At 62.8% G+C, this 11,602-nt stretch overlaps 1 protein-coding gene across 2 annotated transcripts; it reads left to right on the top strand.

The window, feature by feature from the left end:
- Positions 1-1,148: 1,148 nt before the first annotated feature.
- LOC144951493 (insulin-like growth factor-binding protein 2) lies at positions 1,149-8,166 on the top strand. Of its 2 annotated transcripts, none has more exons than XM_078881810.1 (4): positions 1,149-1,712; positions 4,412-4,773; positions 6,234-6,365; positions 7,936-8,166. In XM_078881810.1, the coding sequence occupies exons 1-4, from the start codon at positions 1,295-1,297 to the stop codon at positions 8,077-8,079; spliced, it is 1,056 nt and encodes a 351-aa protein (XP_078737936.1). In that variant the 5' UTR covers positions 1,149-1,294; the 3' UTR covers positions 8,080-8,166. The 2 variants fall into 2 exon arrangements, with proteins under 2 accessions (XP_078737936.1, XP_078737935.1); XM_078881809.1 differs by having other exon boundaries at positions 6,225-6,365.
- Positions 8,167-11,602: the final 3,436 nt, after the last annotated feature.

Raw genomic sequence — 11,602 nt, 5'->3', positions numbered from 1 at the left:
CTCCTCCTCCCCCTCCCTCCCAGCCTCCTCCTCCCCCTCCATCCCAGCCTCCTCCTCCCTCCCAGCCTCCTCCTCCCCCTCCCTCCCAGCCTCCTCCTCCCCCTCCATCCCAGCCTCCTCCTCCCTCCCAGCCTCCTCCTCCCCCTCCCTCCCAGCCTCCTCCTCCCTCCCAGCCTCCTCCTCCCCTCCCCCCCAGCCTCCTCCTCTCCCTCCCTCCCAGCCTCCTCCTCCCCCTCCATCCCAGCCTCCTCCTCCCTCCCAGCCTCCTCCTCCCTCCCAGCCTCCTCCTCCCTCCCAGCCTCCTCCTCCCCCTCCCCCCCAGCCTCCTCCTCCCCCTCCCTCCCAGCCTCCTCCTCCCCTCCATCCCAGCCTCCTCCTCCCCCCCAGCCTCCTCCTCCCCCTCCCTCCCAGCCTCCTCCCCCCCCTCCCTCCCAGCCTCCTCCTCCCCTCCCTCCCAGCCTCCTCCTCCCCCTCCCCCCCAGCCTCCCCCTCCCTCCCAGCCTCCCCTCCCTCCCAGCCTCCTCTTCCCCCTCCCCCCAGCCTCCTCCTCCCCCTCCCTCCCAGCCTCCTCCTCCCCCTCCATCCCAGCCTCCTCCTCCCCCCCAGCCTCCTCCTCCCCTCCCTCCCAGCCTCCTCCTCCCCCTCCCTCCCAGCCTCCTCCTCCCCCTCCCCCCCAGCCTCCCCCTCCCTCCCAGCCGCCCCCTCCCTCCCAGCCTCCTCTTCCCCCTCCCCCCCAGCCTCCTCCTCCCCCTCCCTCCCAGCCTCCTCCTCCCCCTCCATCCCAGCCTCCTCCTCCCCCCCAGCCTCCTCCTCCCCCTCCCTCCCAGCCTCCTGCTCCCCCTCCCTCCCAGCCTCCTCCTCCCCCTCCCTCCCAGCCTCCTCCTCCCCCTCCCTCCCAGCCTCCTCCTCCCCCTCCCTCCCAGCCTCCTCCTCCCCCCCAGCCTCCTCCTCCCCCTCCCTCCCAGCCTCCTCCTCTCCCTCCCTCCCAGCCTCCTCCTTCCCCTCCCCCCCAGCCTCCCCCTCCCCCCCCAGCCTCCTCCTCCCCCTCTCTCCACCCGACCGTGTCCCATCCCCAGGATCGCCGTCTCCACGAGCTGCGCGGCTGCGTGAAGGAGGGGGGAGGGAGGGAGGAGAGTGGCGGGGGCAGGGGGCCCGCGCGCGCGCGCACGCGGGGGAGTCCGTGGCGACTTCGCCTGCCATCTCCCCGTCATCCAGTGGAGGAGGAGGAGGTCGGTAGTCGTCGTCGTTGTTGTCGTTGTTGTCAGCAGGTCTCGTGCGAGCAGCACGGCCGACGATGTCGGTGACGACGCTGGCGACGATGTCGAGGTTCCTGCTGAGCTCCCTCGTGCTGCTCACGGCCGTGGCACGCGCTCCGTGCTCACGTGCCGCCTCTTCCTCCTCGTCGTCCTCCTCCTCCTCGTCGTCATCGCTGCTCGTCGACGCAACGCAGACGCAGTCCGCCTTCGGCTGCCCGCCGTGCTCGACCGAGACGCTGTCGCGTTGCCCCACGGCGCCCCCGTGGTGCCCCGAGCTGGCGCGGGAGCCGGGCTGCGGGTGCTGTGCGGTGTGCGCGGCGCGCCAGGGCGAGGCGTGCGGGGTGTACACACCGCGCTGCGCCATGGGTCTCCGCTGCTACCCGCGGCCCGGCGAGGAGAGGCCCCTGCACTCGCTGGTGCGTGGCCGCGGCATCTGCACCAGCAGCGCCAAGCGCGGTGAGCGGTGGGGCTCGGTTGGGGGTTGGGGTTGGGTGGGACGCGGTGCTCCCGCTGAGCACTCCCTCGAGGGCGCAGATCCACCTGGGCGATATTTGCGGACAGACCCATTTAGGTGGCATGGGTGGACTACTGTGCCAGGCTAGGTGCAGGAGGTCACGGGACAGACCCTGCAGGTGCCATGGGTGGACTGCTGTGCCAGGCTAGGTGCAGGAGGAGGAGGTCACGGGACAGACCCAGCAGGTGCCATGGGTGGACTGCTGTGTCAGGCTAGGTGCAGGAGGAGGAGGTCACGGGACAGACCCAGCAGGTGCCATGGGTTGACTGCTGTGCCAGGCTAGGTGCAGGGGGAGGAGGTCACGGGACAGACCCAGCAGGTGCCATGGGTTGACTGCTTTGCCAGGCTAGGTGCAGGAGGAGGAGGTCACGGGACAGACCCAGCAGGTGCCATTGGTTGACTGCTGTGCCAGGTTAGGTGCAGGAGGAGGAGGTCACGGGACAGACCCAGCAGGTGCCATTGGTTGACTGCTGTGCCAGGCTAGGTGCAGGAGGAGGAGGTCACGGGACAGACCCAGCAGGTGCCATTGGTTGACTGCTGTGCCAGGTTAGGTGCAGGAGGTCACGTCATAGACCCAGCAGGTGCTATGGGTTGACTGCTGTGCCAGGCTAGGTGCAATAAGAGGTCACGGAACAGATCCAGGTAGTGCCATGGGTTGGCTGCTGTGCCAGGCTATGTGCAGGAGGAGGTCACGGGACAGACCCAGCAGGTGCCATGGGTTGACTGCTGTGCCAGGTTATGTGCAGGAGAAGGTCACGGGACTAGACCCAGCAGGTGCCATGGGTTGAATTCTGTGCCAGCCTACGTGCAGGAGGAGGTCAGCGGACAGACCCAGCAGGTGCCATGGAATAACTGCTGTGCCAGGCTACGTGTAGGAGGAGGTCAGGGGACAGACCCAGCAGGTGCCATGGGTTGAATTCTGTGCCAGGCCACGTGCAGGAGGAGGTCAGGGGACAGACCCAGCAGCAGCTATGGGATGACTGCTGTGCCAGGTTAGGTGCAATAAGAGGTCACTGAACAGACCAAGGTCGTGCCACCTGGGCCCTAACTGCGCACTCGGGGGGAGTGCGCAGATAGGGCCCAGGTTGATCAGCGAGGGGTTAGAGCGAGCGATTTGCCGGTTCGTTTTATCCTTTTGGTTGATCGAGCTCCGGTTGGGCTCGCACACGGATGACCGGAATATTCGCCGCGGCTGATGGGCACCGCTCATCTGAGCAGGGGGTGCGGGGGGGGGGTATCAGTTTAAAGCGCAGGCTTTCGCGACCAATATTATTGATAATCGTTCGATGATGCTGGATGTAATTACCAGCGAAACGTCGTACTCAAATTGTAAATGTTGTGGATTTACTCTGCAACACGTCGCTGGGCTGAAGCAGTACACTACACGCTGCACCACACACTATACAAGTAACTAATTGGCGTCTTGATTACGTGACAAATCCCTTGCTGATTGGCTGTGTCGGGTGGTGTAGGGCTACGACACATTTATACTGACGCGATCTAACTACAAAAAACATTGAATCTTAATTTTGGAGCTTTCGTGACTGCAGGAATTATTCTTTGGTTCTTTCGGTAAAGTCACGTATAAAGATAAAATAATAAATTAAATAATAGCATACTACGACGTTTCCATTGCAACACAAGCAATCATCATCAGGTATAAAATAAATAGCAACAAAAATCTAACCAGAAAACTATAGACAGACATATAAGCAGACAGACATCATAAAGATACACAGAGAGAGAACACGTATCGGCACAAAGAGAGAGGTCGTCTCTGTGACGGGGCCTTAAATATAGAGAGGGGGAATCACTTTGACCTTTGAGCGATGACGGCGAGAGCGCTCGTAAACATGTTGACACGGGTAATGATTAACCTTGCACTGCGGGCAATAACGATCGGCGTCACGGCGGTTGGTCGTTGTGTCTCGAAGCCGAGCGCCAGGGCTGTGTGGCCTCCTCAAAAGTGCGATTCCCATGAGTTCAAGTTCATTTATTAGGTATAACCCTGTGAGCCATTCGGCTCTTGAATGAGGTCCCCTCTCGAGCGCACGCACAAGAACGACGCGCGGCACGAACCCAACACCACCACTACAATTGTGCCCAAATGCTCCGTGAGGCTTCGGTCACTATCGCTACTCCATCATAATCATCATCAGTAACTCCATCCTCATTTTTCGATTTGAAGCTTTCGTGACTGCAGGGATTCATCTTCTTGGTTCTTTCGGTAAAGTCACGTAGAAGGGAAGTAATACAATAATAAAAAGAAAACATAATAAAATAATTCTCACGACGTTTCGGCCACAACGCAAGCAGCCGTCCTCAGGTGAAAACCAGGTCTGTCGGGGAGACCGACAGAGACAGACAGAGACGCTGTCTCCCCGACAGACCTGGTTTTCACCTGAGGACGGCTGCTTGCGTTGTGGCCGAAACGTCGTGAGAATGATTTTATTATGTTTTATTTTTATTATTTTATTAACTCCATCCTCATTCGTATATAAACGCAGGTCCACACAGAGAGCAGAGAGAGAGGGGGGGGGTCTAAACACGGGACGTAGAAGTGTTCTCTCAAGAGAGGGCTCTGCGTGGAGGAGGAGGAGATGGAGGAGATGGTGGAGGTTTAACGGTGCCCGTGGCGCAGAGGCGAACGACACGGACAAGGACGAGGAAGCTTCGTCCGCGGACGTCGCGAGCAACGTCGACGGTGCAGGAGCCCCCCCTGCAGCAGGACCCGCGCAACCCCAGCCGCTGCCGCTACCCGCGCGCACCTCGCACCCCGACGACGGCAAGTCCGTGGCGGTGCATCGGGAGCGCGTGCAGAAGCAGGGCCAGGAGCGCCGCCGCATGCACAACGGCAGCAGGGAGGGCGGTGGACGCAGCCCCCCCCAACAACAGCAGCAGCAGCAGCAAGCCGGCAGGCAGCACGCGAACCTTCGGCCAAACGCCCTGCCGGAGGGCAGCGCCAACCCGCGGCACGTGAAGCCCTGGGGGAGGCACGGCCCGGTGAGTTGGTGCCGAGGGGGTTGGTTGCCACCTGTGAGGACGGGAGGAGTGGGGTGGGGGGGGCAGTCGGAGTGGTGCAGGTTGCAGCAAGCCGGGGCGGTGGCGGAGTGGGGAGCGCGCAGCGCAGCGAACAGAGCCACGTCGTGCTTTTTGGTTCTTTCGGTAAAGTCACGTGGGTAGAGAAAACAATAAATCACGACGTTTCGGGCGCAACACAAGCTGCTGAGGCAGCAGGCCATGCTTTCCCACCTGATGACGGACGCTTGTGTTGCGCCCGAAACAGGGCTGTCGGAAAGACAGCGTCTGGATGGACGCTGTTCTTCACCTGAGGACGGCTGCTTGCGTTGTGGTCGAAACGTCGTGAGAATTGTATTTTATTATGTTTTATTTTTATTATGTTATTATTTCCCTTCTACGTGACTTTACCGAAAGAACCAAGAAGATGAATCCCTGCAGTCACGAAAGCTTTAAATCGATTGTAGGCACGCCGGTTCGATTCCTGGCAACCGGCTAACAGCAGTCGGTGGGAGTGAAATCAGAATCAGTCCTGGACCACCCCACCCCACCACCCACCCCACCACCCACCCCACCCCACCACCCCACCCCACCACCCATCCCACCACCCACCCCACCCCACCACCCACCCCACCCCACCACCCCACCCCACCACCCACCCCACCACCCACCCCACCCCACCACCCCACCCCACCACCCACCAACCCCACCACCCACCCCACCACCCACCCCACCACCCACCAACCCCACCACCCACCCCACCACCCCACCCCACCACCCACCCCACCCCACCACCCCACCCCACCACCCATCCCCTCGACCCCTTCACGAGCACGCAATGAACACCGGTGCTGGTAGTGCTGCTGCTCAAGTGCTGCTGGTGGACGCTGCTGCTGCTGCTGCTGCTGCTGCTGCTGCTGCTCCTGCTGCTGCTGCTGCTGCTCCTGCTGCTGCTGCTGCTCCTGCTGCTGCTGCTGCTGCTGCTGCTCCTGCTGCTCCTGCTGCTGCTGCTGCTGCTCCTGCTGCTGCTGCTGCTCCTGCTGCTCCTGCTGCTGCTGCTGCTGCTCCTGCTCCTGCTGCTGCTGCTGCTCCTGCTGCTGCTGCTGCTCCTGCTGCTCCTGCTCCTGCTGCTGCTGCTGCTCCTGCTGCTGCTGCTCCTGCTGCTGCTGCTGCTCCTGCTGCTGCTCCTGCTGCTGCTGCTGCTGCTGCTCCTGCTGCTGCTGCTGCTGCTGCTGCTGCTTCTCCTGCTGCTGCTGCTGCTCCTGCTGCTGCTGCTGCTCCTGCTCCTGCTGCTGCTGCTGCTCCTGCTCCTGCTGCTGCTGCTGCTGCTGCTGCTCCTGCTCCTGCTGCTGCTGCTGCTGCTGCTCCTGCTGCTGCTCCTGCTGCTGCTGCTCCTGCTGCTCCTGCTCTCTGCTGCTGCTGCTGCTGCTGCTCAGTGCCTGCAGGAGCTCGAGGCGGTGGTGGAGAAGATCGAGCGGCTGCAGCGGCGCTCGCGCGAGGAGCGCGTCCCACTGGAGGAGCTCTACCTCCTCTACATCCCCAACTGCAGCCGCGACGGCCTTTACCACGCCAAGCAGGTGGCCACCCACCCACCCACTCACTCACTCTGCCACCCACCCACCCACACACCCACTCGCCCACTCACCCACCCTCCCACTCACCCACTCACCCACCCACCCACTCACACACACACCCACCCACTCACCCACCCACACATCCACTCGCCCACTCACCCACCCACCCACTCACCCACTCACCCACCCACCCCCTCACCCACCCACCCACACATCCACTCCCTCACTCACCGACCCACCCACCCACCCACTCACCCACCCATCCACCCACTCACCCACCCACCCACTCACCCACTCATCCACTCACCCACCCACCCACTCACCCACCCACCCACCCACACACACACCCACACATCCACTCACCCACACACCCACTCACTCACCCACCCACTCACCCACCCACTCATCCACTCACCCACCCACTCACCCATCCACCCACACACCCACCCACCCACTCATCCACTCACCCACCCACCCACCCACACATCCACTCGCTCACTCACCCACCCACCCACCCACTCACCCACACATCCACTCGCTCACCCACTCATCCACTCACCCACCCACCCACTCACCCACCCACCCACTCATCCACTCACCCACCCACCCACACATCCACTCACCCACCCACTCACCCACTCACCCACCCACACATCCACTCGCCCACCCACCCACTCACCCACTCACCCCCTCACCCACCCACACATCCACTCACCCACCCACCCACCCACCCACTCACCCACCCACACATCCACTCGCCCACCCACCCACTCACCCACTCACCCACACATCCACTCGCCCACACATCCACTCGCCCACCAACCCACCCACTCACCCACCCACACATCCACTCGCCCACCCACCCACTCACCCACTCACCCACACACCCACACATCCACTCGCTCACTCACTCGTTCGTTCGTTTGCTTGCACACTCATTCATCTCTGACGGCCTCTACCACGCCAAGCAGGTGGCCACCCACCCACACATCCACTCGTTCACTCGCTCACTCGCTCGTTTGCTTGCTCACTCATTCATCTGTGACGGCCTCTACCAGCCGAGGGTGGCAAACCCCTGTTGTTACTGCTCGTTGCGTGACGTTACCCCTCGCTCCCCTCCCTCCCCCCTCCTCTCCCCTCCCTCCCCCCTCCCACCCTCCCCCTCCTCTCCCCTCCCTCCCCTCCCTCCTACCTTCCCCTCCCTCCCCTCCCTCCCCTCCATCCCTCCCTCCCTTCCACCCACCCTCCCTCCCCTCCCACCCTCCCTCCCCTCCCACCCACCCACCCATCCTCCCCACCCCTCCCTCTCCACCCTCCCTTCTCTTCTCCCACCCTCCCTCCCCTCCCTCCTATCTTCCCCCTCCCTCCTATCTTCCCCTCCCTCTCCTCCCTCCGTCCCCTCCCCCCTCCTCTCCCACCCTCCCCTCCCTCCCCTCCTCCCACCCTCCCTCCCCTCCCACCCTCCCACCCTCCCTTCCACCCTCCCATCCACCCTCCCTCACCCTCCATCCCCCCCACCCCCCCACCCACCCCTCCCCCGGCGTGCCGCGGCTCGCGCCGCCGCCGCGCGCAGTGCCGCACGTCGCTGAGCGGGCAGCGAGGCGAGTGCTGGTGCGTGCACGCGGACACGGGGGTGCACGCGCCCGGCTCGCCCGTCGTGCGCGGCGACCTCGACTGCGCCGCGCGGCGCGGACCCGAGCCGCCCAACCGCAAGTGACGCTTCTGAGTGGGGGTGCACGACCCCCGCCCCCCTCCCTCGAAGGCGGTCGTTGTCGCTGCAGGCCACGATCGACACGAGCGGGGTTGCGAGACGGTGGGGGGCAGGGTGGGGAACTTGTTGACGTGAAGAGATGAGGGGCGATGGCTTATTGTGTGGAGAGAGAGAGGGAGGGTTTTGCGGAGTTCGAATGCTCGTTGTTGCGTTGCCTCGGCTCTCCGTGCCTCCCCTCCGCGCCGCTTCGTGGGGAATCGAACGGCGGTTGTGCTATGCATAGACTCGCTCGCTACGCCGTCAGAGAAATGTGACATCTCAACTTACTGGGCTCGGGGCTGATGGATACACGGAGAAGGGTCCGGAGTTCAGCAACACCGGATATGGTGCAGATAGAAACACAGCCCCCCCCCCCAGTAGGCTCACAGTCCCCCTCCAACAGGCTCTCAGCCCCCCCCCCCCAACAGGCTCCCAGCCCCCCCCCAACAGGGTCCCAGCCCCCCCCCCCCCCAACAGGGTCCCAACCCCCCCCCCCAACAGGGTCCCAACCCCCCCCCCCCAACAGGGCCCCAGCCCCCCCCCCCAACAGGGTCCCAGCCCCCCAGCAGCGTCACAGCAGCCGCTGCCTGCGCTCGGCTACGGCCGCCAGTTAACACCGACAGCGAACGCCGATGACTCTGTTGGGCACCCGCAGCAACGAATGATTTGCGTAATGTGTCGTAATGTGTCGGGGTGGCTTCCCGCGTGCGGGGGGGGGAGTCCCGTGCGGTCAGCAAAGTTGGCTGTCTCCACGTGGCGCGCACGCCGCACTGCGTCTGCCAAAAAACCCAAACAAAGGCCCCTGAAATCGACACGGCCAAGCACAACAAACCGCAGGCTCTTCGTGTCTCTCCTCTCTCTCTTCCACCTCATGATTAAGTTTTGTAAGCTCCCCTCCCGGGGTCTGGGAAACAATCCGCAGGCCCGCGTGGAAGTTGTTGCTGACTCACGGATCGCAGCGAGGCAGAGTCATCGTTCCCACGAATGTCGCTTGCCACGTTCCTCTACTCGTGGCGCCGAGGACTCGGTCCACGAGACTGCTTCATCTCGACTGTGTTCATCCATCACACTGCAGGTCACATACACATTCACTCACTCGCCTGCCCGCCTGCCCACCCCACTCACTTGAAACTCCACTCACTTGAAACCCCACTCAGCCACTGCACTTCGGGTCGAAACAATTATCCGTCTCCTCCACGTTGGAATTCCCTCCCATCACCTCTGCCCGAGCTCGGCAAAACGCGTTCACTCCCTCACGCCTTCAAACTTCGACGGTGCCCTTTGTTGATGTCCGCTCGGCGCGTTCCCCCAACAGCCCCGTGGGGATGAGGTGACCGTGACATGCCCCCAGCGCTTGCCGGCGAGTGTGTGGCCATCGTCATCACCATCGTCATCATCGTCATCACCATCGTCATCACCATCGTCATAGCCATCGTCATCACCGTCGCCACCATCGTCATCACCATCGTCATCATCGTCATGACCATCGTCACCAACGTCGTCATCATCACCATCGTCACCAACGTCATCACCATCGTTACCATCGTTATCATCGTCATAACCGTCGCCACCATCGTCATCACCATCGTCACCACCACCATCATCTTATTATTATTATATTTGCGTTGCTGTGTTCTTCTGCCTGCATCCTGTGTTGATGGCAATCTGAAGAGCCCAGCACTTTTTTCAGCTCATGTCGGGGGGGGGGGGAACGCTGGGGAAATAACCAAGCGTGCCGCTCGCAGTTTCTCCTCCCGTCGGCGCGTTCCCGCACTCGAAGCGGACGCGGAGATGCCCGGCGCTACTACGCCGATGAACCAGTTCACGTTACGATAGGACCACGGTGGGCTCGGCGTAAAACAGGCGCGCCGAGGACGTGTCGTGCGCTCGATTTCCGTTGCTGCTCTCGTCAAATAAACGTGACTTTTGTTTATTCATCGACCGGAGTTTGGCGCCTTCATTTGCCCCGCGCCGATCGCTGACAGCAGCCCCCGCGTAGAGTCGACGCGCTCGCTGCCAAATCGGTTCGAGCTCGGCTCACGGACCGACGTGCACACCGCGCTCCCTGAACGATGCAACTCGACCTTTTAGGGCGACGGGCCTGCTGGCGACGCACTGGCACGGGAACAACATGGTTGTGTGTGTGTTTTTGTATTGCCCCAACAAGGCCGCAGCAGCGAGCTGTGGCCCTCGCGGCGTTCGGTCGGGTTCAGCAAAGCGGCGGAAGGGAGCGGCGACGCGCCGAGTGGGAACCTGGAACGCGGTGCCGTTCTGGCTGCGGCAGAGGTCGCAACCGGGTACCCGATACCCGTATCCTACCCGATATCCGGCTACCCATACCCGGCCGGGTACGGGTAGCCGTTTGCGACCCTGGTGCGGCCGAGTACGGGTACGGGTAGGCCGTGAGTCACCGGTGAGTAACCGTTTGTCACTCATTTCGGGTAGGGTACGGGTAGCGTATGGGTACCCGTACCCGGCCGGGTACGGGTACCCGTTTGCGACCCTGGTGCGGCCGGCACGGGTAAGGAATCAAAACCCGTTTGCGACCTCTGGGCTGCACGTGGCGTCAGCGCCGCCACTCTCACGTCCTCAGTCAGCGCCAGACCCCCCTTGCCTGGCTCGACAATGTGGACCACCGGTCTGCCACGTGCGTCCATCAGCACACGCAGCGTGTTCACCTGGTGAGCCGCAGCGTGTTCACCTGGTGAGCCGAGGGACGACGGGAGCTGCCTCGACGGCGCCGTCATGGTTAGCGCACTCAACTGCCGCCCGCGGGTCTGTCGGTCCGATTCGATCTCCCGGCGCGGCAGGCGGCAGGCGAAACTACGGTGCAGTTTTCTTCAAACTCCATCTCTGCCCGACGCAGCGGTCGATCGCCATATCCCATGTGGTGGGGCGAAACGTGGGTACTCCCAGCTTTTGCAACGGCACGTCTGGTCAGGGTGGATTTGGGCCAAACGAGCTCCTTCTTGTTGGTGGCTGGTCCGCTGCAATCGATGACCGAGTTTTGGTAATCGCTAATCGATCGCGAAAACTGCCACCGCTTAAAGCGAGGTTACTTTTTTTTTGTCATCAGCCCGAGCGTTTAAGCCGCCAACAGCCGAGTAGGACGGCGTCGTTTGACCCCGGTCCTACGAAGCGCGCGGCTGGGTGGCCGTCACTAGCACCTGGCTGCTGAGCGAGCCCCCGGCGCCTTGCCGGCAAGGTGAGTCCTCAATCCCAAGTCCCAACCTCGGCGTCGCCGCAGTTTCCTCCCGGCAGGCAGGCACGGGGCTGGAGCCGCCGAAGCTGTGCGAGCCACCGCATTAAACAGTAAAAATAAAAATATTGCAAGGCGGGTAATAAATTAACTTTGTCCACCGATTCTGAGAAAAATAAGTGGTGGCTAAGCGCGCCGGGTCCCGTGGGGCGCGCGGTTTCTACCCCTCGGTGTTTCCACGCTCGGTCGGATTCAGGGTACCGGGAACCCGCGGCTGCCGTTGGCTCTGCC

Source organism: Lampetra fluviatilis, chromosome 62, assembly GCF_964198595.1.
Source record: "Lampetra fluviatilis chromosome 62, kcLamFluv1.1, whole genome shotgun sequence".
Lineage (NCBI taxonomy): Eukaryota > Metazoa > Chordata > Hyperoartia > Petromyzontiformes > Petromyzontidae > Lampetra > Lampetra fluviatilis.
The sequence above is the reverse complement of the archived record's forward strand: the minus strand, read 5'-3'. Positions and strand labels throughout refer to the sequence as shown.

What these genes read in the sequence shown, in the direction of transcription:
- LOC144951493 (XM_078881809.1), top strand. Translation starts at nt 1,295, where the DNA reads ATGTCGGTGACGACGCTGGCGACGATGTCGAGGTTCCTGCTGAGCTCC. An exon ending in CCTGGGGGAGGCACGGCCCG is followed by an intron (nt 4,774 to 6,224) that starts GTGAGTTGGTGC and finishes GCTGCTGCTCAG; the next exon opens with TGCCTGCAGGAGCTCGAGGC. An exon ending in GCCTTTACCACGCCAAGCAG is followed by an intron (nt 6,366 to 7,935) that starts GTGGCCACCCAC and finishes CGCCGCGCGCAG; the next exon opens with TGCCGCACGTCGCTGAGCGG.